At 45.2% G+C, this 13,649-nt stretch overlaps 1 protein-coding gene across 15 annotated transcripts in view; it reads right to left on the minus strand.

The window, feature by feature from the left end:
• MYCBP2 (MYC binding protein 2) overlaps window positions 1-13,649 on the minus strand; it is a 1,771,217-nt gene that overhangs the window by 1,264,379 nt on the left and 493,189 nt on the right. For all 15 annotated transcript variants that reach the window (XM_085622060.1, XM_085622057.1, XM_085622054.1 and 12 more), the window contains one exon: window positions 11,282-11,373. In XM_085622060.1, coding sequence (XP_085478186.1) covers window positions 11,282-11,373 — 92 coding nt within the window. The remainder of the gene's footprint in view (window positions 1-11,281; window positions 11,374-13,649) is intronic.

Raw genomic sequence — 13,649 nt, forward strand, 5'->3', positions numbered from 1 at the left:
AATATCTATTATAGTTGAAGGGCAGACCTTCATGGGGATTGGGTCTAGCAACGGCCAATGAAGGGCACCCCCTGCATTGGACGGAGGTGAGACTTTTGAGCATCGATGGTAAACCCAAGTTGTTGAGAAGAGTTACCATGTGCCTAACATATTCTTCAACCAGTGCTGAGGAATCTGCCTTCAAGAACTATTCACCCAAGAATTGAAACACATGGACTCCAGACAGTCCTAATGAAGCCATCACCATTGCCAGCTCTTTTCTGAAAACACAAGGTGCAGTTATCAGGCAAAACTGCAGACTAATAATGCTGTGATCCCACAGAGAACCTCAGTTAACAGCTATGAGCAGGGGAAATTAGAAAATGAAAACAGGTGTCCTGGAGGACTTTGGATGCAATACAATCCCCTCATATTCAGAGCCACCATTTCTTGGCTCAGACATAACATCTTCAGTGAGATTGTCATCCCACCTTGAAAACATCCCTTTATCTCGCAAAGGAATTATTTCACATTGTGCCTGAATTACAAGCCTCACAACAAATATTGGAGCCTCTTTCCCCACTATGTAATAATATGGCAGCCTTTTTTACGAGCAAGTTATTTTAGGGAGTACATTTAGAAGGCTATCCCAAGGAATGCTACTTGACCAGAAGACTCCTCTAAGGGAAGATATCCTTGTTATAATCTCTTTCTCTGTCGCTAATCTGGAACAATTAGTAGCAATCATTAAAAACACTTGTACCTTGCTTTGGACATTATTCTGGCTAGATTCCTGAAATCACTGCTTCTGAACAACATATCTTTATTTTAACTGCTTAATTTTGTAGGTGAATTTTCCCTTCTAATTGCAAAATCTCTTTGTGAAAAAAAAACCTTCACTTAACTAACGATTTGATTAATTTACGTCTGATCTCTTTACTCTCAAATTGGTCAAACTTTTGGAAAAGGTAGTCCTGGTCAGTTACAAACATCTGCCAATACAAATTTGCTTCTGATGATTTCCTTGCAGGTTTCTAGGAAGGCCCTAATTCGTTTTTGCTAGCCTCTACACTCTTCATGATCTGAGGATGTTTATGGATTCAGGACCTAGCCTTCTGGTAAAGTTGGATGCCTACAAAGCATTTGATACTTTCAACCACAGCATTTTGAGTACAACTCTGGAAAAGGTTTGTTTTAAAGGCACTGTAATCCAAGGGATCAAATTCTTTCTTACAGACTGCAGCAGGTCTTAATGTATTCTATTCTACCGGAGTCGAGGTCACTTACCTGCAAGATGCCGCAAGGCTCTGCCCTTTCTCTATTCTTGATTAATGAGTACATGCGTCCATTGGCAACCCTTCTCTATCAGATTGGAGGTAAAGGTTATATTTATGTGGATCATACGCAGATGTTTTTTGCTCTTGATTTAATTCTCAAGTGGATTTTGTGCTTAATGGCGCGGTATTCACAGTTTGTTAGTAGATGTCAAAGAATTCCCTGTGCCTAAATCCATATAAAACCAAGATCTTACTGTTCCTGTAGGAAAGTGCCCTTTTTGACATGGTCACCATACATTTTGCCCTACTACAGATGCTTTTTGACTGAAAGTGTACTGGGTCCCTGTTAACCAGGCTCCCAGTGCCAGTGCTTTTTATCTTAAAACAAGGCAAATATCTGATTGTAACCCAATTTGCAAGGACTTTAGCCCCCCTGTAAGTCCCTTGTAAAAGGTACCCAGGGAACGGGTACTAAAGAGGGTCCCTATGGCCCGCAAAATGTATAATGCCACCCAAAAAGCCCAACACCAAAACTGCATTGCAGACTGTCATTGCAGGATGTGTGAAATGGTGCAAACCATTTTGAAAACAGGACCACGACATGGCACACTCTGTGTGCCATGCTAAGATACACTGCATATACTCCCTACAGCTGACATTAGAGCCCTAAGGCAGGGCGCACTATATTATATGGGAGGGTATATCTGCATGTGCAGCTAGACCCCTGTGATATCGTTCCATTGCTAGATATTGCAAGTGATCAGGCAGCCATGGTGCAAGTGACCAGGCATCAATGGTGTTTGGTATAAACAGAATTTCTTATATAAATTTGTACTGATGCCAGTACTAAATTTATTATGACATGCACCCAGAGGGAACTTTATAGGTGACCCCAGAAAACATACTAATCCTCTTGTGTGCTGGCTGGTATCATCCAACTTGCCATCACAAATGAGTTGCTGACCCCCTGTAGGTGAGAGCCTGCACTCTAAGTGGTCAGAAACAATGACTGCTCTGGTGCCATCTCCATAAGGTTGGCTAGTAAATTAGCATGTCATGGCCAGAGGCTTCAAAGCCTCTGCCATCTTTGATATGTGACAATGGCTTCCCCCCAGACTGGGAAAAGCCACCCCCCTGACCAGGGGCCCATTTGGCACCAGAGCAGGTGGGAAATTAGATACTCAAGAGTTTTGCACTTTCAGGCTAGGCACACCCCTAAGGTGGGCCACCTGAAATGAACAGCCAAGAAAGGGTTTCACCATTTTGAATTTAGTGAAACTAGGAATTGTGGATCAGGATTAGGCCCACTCTTCACAGGAAGTGGTCATACAAGGGTAAGTAGCTCATTGGCTACTACCCTACACTCCCCTAAATGTCCCTAAATTCAGTATTTAGTGGTGCTCCTGACACCAGAAAATCTGATTTGTCTACCGGGGAACCGACACTAAGAAGAGCAGTCATCGCAAGAACTATACACCAGCTCCGAAACTGGTGCAAACCCTGCCTGGCTGTTGCGGTCTCATCAATTGCAAAGATTCTACTCACCTGAAAGTTGTGCACCCTCCCAAGTCCTGGTGGACTTTCCAGCGCTTAACCATCAAGTAGCATCTCCCGTGAGGTGGAGGAGCCACCCCTCTGCGGCTGCAGGCACCTACCGCACTTGTCTGGTACTCCGTTTAGCTGACCACTAGCTCTACTGAGGGAGCATCAAGCCAGGAGGAGGTCACGTGGTTCTAGGAGATCAGCCCTGCCTCTCCAGCGATTTTTGAGATGCTAGACCCTCCAGGAGCCTCAAAGCACCAATACCGTGGGTACCAAAGTATTTGAAGCAACCAAGTATTGTTGACTTACCAGCCCGGACACCACCGATGCCAAAGCCGACCTGCGGACAAGGGACTTCAGGATCAACGAGGCCTGCACCAAGAGTAGCTCTGCTGTTCTGTTTCCTTTCCCTCTCAAGGTCACCTGAATAACGAGAGAGCCTCCAGCGCAAGTGACCCACTCAACAAAACGCCTCTGCACCTGAGCCCTACAGCCAGAGTTCAAGGAAACCAACGGTGTTCCCTTGTCCCAGAAACCCTCTAGAGCAGAGTCCCCCTCTGGGTCCTGCCGGACTTGTCCCCCCTTGCAACCTTTCTTTTCACAGGTACTTTGACATTGATTTTACAGCGTAGCGCTTGAGGCTACCGAAGCGACCAGCACCATTACACCCAAACTCACCAGGGCAGGTAAAACCGAACTGCTGGTGGTTTCTTGGACCTTGGCCCCTAATCACCGTAAGTCCCAAAAAGCCCCCTCAAGAAACGCTCCTAAGTATATGTATGCAGTGTACGTTTCTCCGATAGGATAACATTACCGCGTTCAAGGCTCCTGCCTCAAAAACAGTTATTTGAGCATGTTACTGTTTTACTGTAAAAATCCCATCTCCGAAAGCACTTAACTGATTATCTTGGTTTTTTAAAATTACATAAAAATCGGTGCTATTTTTCTAAACTGGTCTCGGATTTCTTTTTGAGTATGTGTCTCATTTATTGACTCTGTGTGTACAACAAATGGTCAACACTTTCGTCTGATAAGCCTAAACAGCTCGACAACACTAGCACAAATAGAGCACTTTGGATTATTAAAGTAAGCCCCCGTAAACCAGCAAGGGTCATCTGGACTTTTTGCATGGTGTGCCCTTACATTGGCACACTGCATAAAAAGCCAACTTACTACAGTTCCTTCCTCTTTATCTAGCTGGGAAGTTTCCTATTGGCCGAAGTCTATAAGTTCTACCACTCTTCATTATAAAGTGGTGTGCAATCTAGGAGTCTATATGGACGATGATCTCTTCCTAGAAGCCCATGCAACCAAAGCTGAGCAAACCCGTTTTTAAAAAAGTTTTGGACCTCTAAGAACAGATTACTTCCCTTCGGAATTGCGCTTTCTAGAAGAGACACTGTCTAACCACAAATTTCTCCCTTTTTAATGCTTCCCCAGGTGTCAGAATGGATGGGGAACATTTTAAACAGTACCTCTGGCGCCACCAGGTGGCACCATTCAACTCTACACAGATGTCATGCTGCTCCGTAAATAACGTGCAGAGCCAATATAGGAGTCACTCCCATGCGCTTTTGAAGCTGTATGTGCTCCCAAATGCAGAGCCCCAACAGCAAACTGGTGTCAAACAGTGCAGATTCCTAGACTTGGGATCTTTTTAATAAACAGAGACCAATTCACAGAATGGGGAAGATGGGAATGTTGGTGAGGAATCTGTGGTTAGTCTCTACCAAAAGAGTTTTACCAAAGATAAGTAACTACTTCTGATAGAGGCTTCCAACAGCAGATTCTCAATTTCTGAATAGGTAGCAAAGCAATAACAAGTTATAGGTGGGTCTGTGAATTGGCTCAAACCAAAAAGTCCTGTAGGACCAAGTGTAGGAAGCTGGCTCTGTACATACTATACCAAAATTAGGTGCACAGTGCAGTGCAACCCCAAAGGTAGGCAGAGGTAAAAGCAGATAATGTCTTACTCTCCATTTGTGGTAATGTAGGCGAGCAGTAAGGCTTCATCAGAGGGTAGTGTTAAGCATTTGTTGTACACACTTAGGTAGCAAATGATGTCACACACTCAAAGACTGAACTCAGACCAATTTGATTCGTATAAAAATATTGTTATTTTATTTCTAGAACCAAGCCAAGCCTGGTGCAGTTAAGTGAAATAAATACTTTTCAAAATATTATGCAGTGATTCACAATTGAATGCAGGTTCAAATGCAGTATATTGAATTACAGGTAAGTCGGTATTTAGAAATTACTTTTCAGTTACTTTACAGATTACTGTGCATGTTACTTTTTAAATTACTTTTACTAATCAGTGTGATATGCCTATATATCACACAGACATTTTAGACAAAAGTTAAGTAATTCATGTGAGAAAGTGGCTCTGTATATACTGTTCCTTAATAGGTACAGGGTGTACAGAGTCCACAGACCCGAAGGGTTTAACAGAGGTTAAAGTTAAATATAACCTTACTCTCTGAAGTGGTAGCCTGGTCGAGCAGTAAGGCAGTATCAGAGGACAGTGTAAAGCATTTGTTGTACACACTCAGTCAGCAAATAGTTCCACACACTCAATAACTGAACTCTAGACCAATGGTTTGTATATAAAAAATATATGCTTGTTTTATTTTAGAACCAACACTTGGAATTAAAATATACTTTCTCGACAGGAGATGTTTCATAAAAATACTTTTGTATATGCAATAGACTTTTTAGTAAACAGTTACAAGTAGTTGCAGTAGGCAACTCTATTTCTAAACACAATACATTGAGCTCAATGATAAATTCAAATTATATACAACAGATTACTTTTTAGATTACTTTTGTAATTCCAGGCTTGGATCCTAGATCCAGTCCTGTGTCAGTTCTCAGAATCAGCTGTTGAAAGTCGACTTTGGTACTGTAATTATTTTTAACTAATATTTAGCTATTTCAAAAGTTAGCACTTAGAAAATATTTCAGAGCAAACAATCAATGATTCCCTATGGAAGGAAATGTAGGTTACAGGTACAGTAGGTTATCGTTACTTTTGTAATCCAGTACTGGGTGTCTAGACTCAGTACTGGGACCTTTATCCAAAACAGGTAAGTAATTACGTTTTCAGATGTTATAAGATTTTTGATGAATATTTAGAAATTGCAGAAATCAACACTTAGAAGAAATTTCACAGAAAAGCAGTCAATGGTTTCCTATGGAAGAAAAAGGAGTTAAAGGTAAGTATAGTTGTGGGTACTTTTCAGAGTCAGTGCTGGGCACCAAGATCCAGCACTGAGAGTTCACCTAAGAGCAGGTGAGTAAATTCGTTTTTGGTACTCGGCTGATTTTTGGTGAATATTTTGAGTTTTGAAAAGTCCACACTTAGAAGAATTTCCAAGAAAAAGGGCAGAGTTGAAGTTCTGGGCATAGACTCAGGGGTCCCCCAGTGTCAGGTAGGTACAGTCAGTTCACCCTCAGCGGTTTCAGGACGGCCGGGTGCAGAGAGAGTTAGGCCCAATGTTATCCTATAAGGGATAGGGGGGCCTGGGTTGGTGGCTGCTGTCGGGCAAGCCACGCGGCTGTGGGAGCTGGGCTCCTGGTCACTTACTCAGGGCAAGTGGGGAAGTAGGTTAGAGTAGAGTTTTCACTGCCAGGGCCACTCGGGCAGCTGGGTGCAGGGGGCTTTTGAGCCGTCGGGCGCTCAATTGATTTCTATGGGAAATCTCCGGTTTGGAAAAAGACTGCAGGCTCGGGGACAAGGACTCTTCAGGTGCCACCACCACTTCGAGGGGTAAGTTGGGTAGTTGGAGGATAGGTAGGTACCCCGGGATTGGGCACAGAGGGCCGTGGGGCGCCGGGTGCAGGGGTGCCTTTTGATGTCGGAAATCTTACCCTCTTGTTGATCGCGGTTGGGGTGGCACTCTGTTCTGAGGCTGCAGGCTTCTTCAGGATAGTCGAGGGGGGTCCTTGGGTGCCGGACTCGGGGTCACAGTCGCCGTGGGGTCGTCCTCGTGGGTTTAGTTCACTCCGGCACCGGCCAGGCTTGGCGGGTGCAGAGTGGGCTGGGATCGCGGTTCCGGGCTGCTGCCAGGGGTGAAAGGTAGGTTCTGAGTAGAGCCTCTACTCATGGGAGTCCCAGGGGATCAGAGTTCAAAGGTAGCCAGGTCCTCCGGGGTTTCTGAGGTTGCTGGCAACAAGAGATGCCAGGTTTGGAGCAGGAGCAAGTCCGAGGTCGACAGGCCGGTAGGGCTGGGGCCAAAGCAGTTGGTGTCTCCCTCTCCTTTGCAGCTGCAGGGCAGGTCTTTTCTTCTCGCTCTTCTTGTAGTTTTGGAGTCTGGAATCTGGGGAAGGAAGGTTCAGGGTGCCCCTAAATACTAGATTTAGGGGCGTTACAGGTAGGTGAAGGTCAGGGACCAATGGGTCCTTGTCCTGGGGTGGGTACACCCCCTATCCTGCCCATTTCCTGTGGGAGGGGGGCAGTAGCCTAATCCTGATAGGGTAGGGCCTCCCATCTTCAAGATGGCGAGAGCCCGGAGATGTGCTTCACCTCGCCTCCCCCACCTGAGGGGTGGGGTGGGCAGGCTGGCACATCCCCTGTCCTTGTATGGGGTTTCCGGCCAAGCTTCCCGCCAGAGTGGGGGGTTGCAGTGGCCTGGGGAAACTCCTAGAGGCGGCAGGCCTTTGAAGCTTCCCTTTGCTCATCCTGGGGGAGGAGATCTATCATCTCACCCAGGATGTGCATTGTTGCAGGCCCGGGAGAGCAGGGGCTCTCCCACCCAGGGGTTCAGTAACGTGTCTGCTGTGTGGCAGCCTGGGCAGCCTCAGAGCAGATGTGGATTGTAGGTTAGTTGCAAGGGGGCATCTCTAAGATGCCCTCTGGGGTGCTTGGTACATTAAATCTCACACTGGCATCAGTGTGGGTTTAATGAGCTGAGAAGTTTGATACCAAACTTCCCAGTCTTTAGTGTTGCCATTATGGTGCTGTGGAGCTCGTGTTTGACGAGCTCTCAGCACCATGTACTCTTAAATGGCACCACTGCACTTACAGTGCCCGGGAATGGACCTGGGTACTATAGGGGCACAGGGCTCCTGCACCTGTGCCCACACCATGGGCATAAGGCACCCAGCCAGAGGGGTGACTGACATATGCCTTGGCAGTGTGGGTGTTGGGCATGGCACACAGAGATGTGTGCCATGTCGACTCTTCATTTTGTCCTGCACCCAGACACTCAGCCTGCAAAGGCAGTGTGTGTGTGTAAGGGTACAGGGCCCCTAAGGGTGGCACAATGAGTGCTGCAGCCCTTAGGGGCCTTCCCTGGTCACAAGGCCCTGGGTACCTAGGGTACCATTTACCAGGGGCTGACATGTGGCTAGGGTTTGCCAATTTGGAGTTTGTGTGTTTTAAGGAAGGAACATAGGCCCTGGGCACCTGATTGGCAGGAGTCCAGGGTACACTCAGTCAAAGTACATTCAGCAATTTAGCAAAAAGTGGGGGCATACCTTGCAAGAAAGAGGGCACTTTCTCACAATTCACTTTCAGTACATTTGCAGTTTTTCAATGTCTCATACAAAACAAATCCACACTTAGATGAATTTTCAAGGAAAAGCAGTCAATGTAATCCTATGGAAGGAAATGAAATTAAGAGTTTGCAGGTAAGTACTTATATGTGGTAGTTGGTATTCTGGGGTTAGAACCAGTGTTCCCCCAGGGTCGAGGATGCACTCTCAAAAACACCCTCAGCGGCACTAGGGCGGCCGGGTGCAGAGTACTGAGGCCCAATGTTATCCAATGGGGGTTGGGGGCCTCCGGTTGGTAGCTGCTCATAAGCAGGCCAAAAGTTTGTGGGAGCAAAGGTCCAGGTGTTAGACTCAGGGCAAAGGGAGATCAGGGTTAGCACACAAGGTGCACCCGCAGCGGCGCAGGGTAACTGGCTGCAGAGTGCTGTTTTGGCATCAGATGCCCTGTTGTTTTTAATGGGAGTTGCCGGTTTTGGATTTTGCCTGCAGGCTCGGTCCAGGAAGACGTTCGGGAGAAACCAACAGCTGGGCAGGTAAGTCGGAGTGCTTGGGGACGTAGGTGTACCTCGGGTTCTCTTCTCCAGGGCGCAGGGCGACCCGGATTCCAGTGTCTCTTGAGGTCAGATTTCACCTTACCGGGCCACTCGCAGTTGTGGGGTCTCCGTACAGAGGCTGCAAGCCACGTCGGGGAGTCCTGGAGGGGTCAACCCACGGTGGACTCGGATTCTGGAGCGCTGGGGGACCTCGCTGAGACCAGTGGGCCACCCGGATTTGGGCCGTAGGAGTTGGGTGAAGTGGTGGTTCCAGGCGTCCCGTTTATTTGTCCTCAGCAGGGTCAGAGTCTTTCTTGGCTGTTTCTTTTGAACAAAGCTGATGTTCACAGGAGATCCAGTCTTTGTTGAAAGCAGCCAGTCCTCCCAGGGGTTCTGGAGGTCGCTGACTGAAGGACAAGGCAATCTTTGGCGCAGGATCTCTGGAAACTGCAGACGGGCCAGTAGGGCTGGGGCCAAGTCAGTTCTTCTCTGCAGTCTCCTCTGCTGGGCGTCTTCTTTCGTCCTTATGTTGCAGGAATCTGTCTTCTTAGTTCAGGGCTGCCCCCTAAATACTGTATTTGGGGGCGTTTCAGGGGTCTTGAGGTCAGTAGCTAATGGGCTACTGACCAGAGGGTGACTACACCCTTGAGGTGCTCACCCCACATGGGGTGTGGGCACAATCCCTAATCCTGATTGGAGAGTGCCTGCCATCTGCAAGATGGTGGGTACTGAACAGTGAGCTTCACCTTGCCTCCCCCACCTCAAGTTCTGTACTTGATCTTGGACCCTCACACTTGGGGATGGACGTAACAGTTACAGCAGGCAAGAGGACTTCTTCAGGCATCTTCTCCTTTCTTCCTGATCTCATGCCCATTGATGAGGAGCAAGGAAGAATAATCAAAATTGACCGTTGTTGTGCTCCCTTTGGCCTTATATAAGTTAGTTACTTATCTTAGAGAGCTGGCTATCTACACCACTGTGTAGATGAATCCCCTCATCTCCAGGTCCGGGATATTTTAAGGGGCCAGTTGTCTACTGTTACTTGATGCTGAAAGGGTGGGGTTTAAAAAAAAAAAGTAGTGTCAAGAGATTTAGCTATCACCATCCAACAGCTAAGGAAACCTCACACACAAAAGTTCTTCTAGATTCCAATCAGTCCAGCAATTTCTTCATGACTGTTTTTTCAGTGGGTTATTGGTTTCAAAGATCCACATTCAGCAGGCAGGGAGCAAGAAAGGCATTTTGCGGGGTCCTAGGGTGGACTGACAAATGGAGTTCTAGTCTTGAAATTACAGTACGGAACATTCGTCATTAGAAGCCTCAAATAAACTTTTCCCTCCCCTGTGGAATCTTGCATTAGTCCTTAACATCCTTGAAGACACCAGTTTGAGCCTATGGATACAATTAATTTGGAATTTCTTACAATAAGGGATGCATTATTAATAGCTATTACAGCAGCAGTAAGGCCGGGCATCTCATCAAGTGAAGAACTTTTATTGGATATCCTCCCAGATGCACTGGCCCTGCTTTTGGATCCAGGTTCTCCACCTAAAAACAAGGAAGGATGCTTGTAGGGTGCTGCTATACAGAGAGATCTAGACACCTTAGATTATCATACAACTGTTACACTACCTCTGGTCATGAGAGTAAAGTGTCCACGGTCTCTATAAGCTGTTTGATCAGATGCAAGTCTAGCATACTCTTCTTAACACAGACCCCACAGCCCTTGGATATCCAGAGTTGCTGAACCCCAGTTACGGCCTGCATAAGCTGAATTCTGTAAGGCTCCAACATATGCAACAACTCGCACTTTTGTCCTAGCTTCTCTGACGTTTTAAAATCAATCTTTACAAATACTCTGCATTATATGGAAATTTGGGGTCACTATTTTCATAAAATGGTCTTTAATGCACCCAGTTTCTCTTTCAAGATGGATAGAAGGTGTGTCTGCTTTGTTGACCCTTCTAAAATGGAGGAGGGGCGTGGAAGAAAAACCTAAAATATTACTAAATAATCTTTACTACTCATAATCCCACTCTTCTTAGTGACAGTCCACATACATTGCCTGCTCTCCCCGAGGCACAGGGCATTTGAGGTTTGGGAGTGCTCAATAGTTTGAGGACTGTCAGGCTTTCTACTGGCACCTATAATGGGTTGGAGGGCCAATCATCATGTTCTTTTGTGGTAATTGCGAATCACCTCATTAATAAACACTGAAAAGGAGTACAGTATGACTAGGTGCAATAAAGATTGCTGCCAAGTATCTAGGTACTAACCACATTTTGCTTGTAAAACGGTCATAGCATACCAGTTGATTTAAAAAATTATAAAATACATAATGGTGCAGTATCACCGATTCATTATGTTTGTAAACTAGCATACAAATATCAATAAATAAGAAATACTTTAAATTTGCTAATGCACTAAATCACAGTGATGGTAAAAATGTTTTACCTAGCAGCACAGTCATATGCCAAGACATCAGTTTCTGCTAAAAGGTCGCCATCAGTTTCATGATCGCCTCCGTCTGGACCCAACTCAAACAACTGAAAAGTAAATGTCCACACATTAATTATAAATTATTTTAGAACTGGAAGACTTTGCCAACTGCAAAATCCCCCACGTCAAAAATCAAACGGGTTAAGTCACAACATTCTGTAAAGCAACAGCAGATATTTGTTCAGTAAGCATTAAAACAAATTTTGGAAGATATGACTTTGTGCATCACCACATTCATGGAGAGCTCATAAACTAATTAAGTGCATTAACTGCATGCATGAGTGGTGAAAGGATCAGAAAAAGGGTGCCAGCGTATTTATGTTGCGAACTTCAGCCATGCCCAGATCACTATTGGATGCCATGTGGAGATCAGGTTAATGTCACTTTCATTTAAAAAACATAACGCAGCACTGAGTGTGTGAATTAAAACAAGCACCTCATTCAACCCTCTTTTGTTCATTCAATATACTAGATCTATGCTGGGGGCCATCAGCCTCACCCATCTGAGCTCACTGACCAAAGGTGCATGTAATATAAAGTTTAACCTAGCGACCTGGAGTAGCTGTAGAGTGATATGTTGCCACTAAATTAAACAATTTAAATCAAGTCTAAAGGTTGGAAATTCACTCAGATGTTACATTATTATGATCAGCTTTAAGTGTAATACCGAGTGTCAGGCTAATCTCTTTTGAAGTAGAGATGACTCAGAAAAGCTTCCCAACATTGGCTCTCAATATTTTGACGAAAAGCATTTCATAACATCTCATTATACACCAGGCACGGTCAAATAACAGCTGGTCTGTTAGATATTTTTTTCCTCCCACAGATACTAGTTTTATGAAATAGTACCAGGCAAAGATTGGATCAGCAAATCTGTAAATATCAATCATAGAACAGAAGCACATGACTTCACCACTGCAACAATACCACCTAGCACCAGAAACAACAAGTTTGTTGATACATGGAGTCACTCGTAATCTCATAGCCAAATCCAATCCTTTTTTTACACCGCACCAGAGGCCAGAGAATGGCAAACGATTACTTAAAATTAAAATAGCATGAACTTTTTGTAACTGGAGAAACCTTGGTGAAAAACTACCTGCAGGAGACAGAACCACCAACACTAGCAAGCAATTTTTTTTCCTAATGTGAATGTTTATTTGTTCCTGCCGATTCCTCTCAAATACTAAAATGGCAATAATCAGACCTAAAATTGTGGGTCGGAAGAAGATAAAAAAAACGTTGCCACTAACTTAGACCAGAAGTTTTGCAAGACTAAAGTTTTCTTCTCCAGTTCAAAAGTAATATGTCGGCAAGGAATGACAGAGGACCAAATAGCAACTTGGCAGATGTCCAAGACTGAAAGGAATATTCCCACTCGAGAAGTGTTGAGGTAGGTCTACCCATAGTGCGGTAGGCCTCTATGACCTCATAATTATTTTCCAACTAGCTCAAAACAATTCTTAATTCATAACTCAAGCCAATGTTAGAACAAGCACCTGGAGTTTGCTCTGCCCATCTTTGATCTCACAAACCCAAAATTGACACGCCTTCCTAAACAGTTTCATCCTGGATTAGAAGAGGTTTAAAGCCCTTTTGGGCTCCAAACAATTTATTTTGGTGTCTTGATATAGCACTCAACTCACTTCTGGAGGAGTATCTCAGCGCTGTGCAGATCACAGAAAGTGAGGGCATTCTAAAACAGCCAAGTATTTAGCATCTGCTTTAAGATTGTGAAGTCTTGGCAGGAAAGAAGATGAAGCAGGAGCTTATTCCAATTGGTATAGGAAAAGTATGCCTCCAAATCTTGAGGTGCGGATACGTGGGGTCAGTAGAAGCACTTGGTTTGAAGACCTTAGTCGCTTTGAAGGCAGGTAGTAACTGAGTTGTGAAGACAGATAGGCTGGGTGGGCCTTATGGAGGCCCTTCTGTGTCAGACAAAAGAGTTTGACAACGACCCACTTTATGAGAGGCAACCAATCTGTTTTCCCTAAACTAGTGGAGGAGGATGAACATGCAGGAAGACTGCAGAACAGCTGTGCGGCTGTATTCTGCACTACTTGCAGCTTAGTCTGCAGGGTGTCATTAACTGCAACCAGTAAAGCATTCCCATTGTCCAGGCGACTGGTTATGAGAGTCTGGACAAGGGTTTTTCTGGAGGAGTCCCGAAGTCATGGTAAAACCTTTATTAGAAGCCTTATTGTGGCATAGCAGGAGACATATGTGGAATTAACCTGATCAGACATTGTTAGAAATGGGATTTCTGGCTGGCTAAGGCGTGCGCCAAAGCCAGGCAGAAACCACCACTCTAGTCAGGGCAAGG

The sequence above is a fragment of the Triturus cristatus genome, chromosome 8 (genome assembly GCF_964204655.1).
Source record: "Triturus cristatus chromosome 8, aTriCri1.1, whole genome shotgun sequence".
Lineage (NCBI taxonomy): Eukaryota > Metazoa > Chordata > Amphibia > Caudata > Salamandridae > Triturus > Triturus cristatus.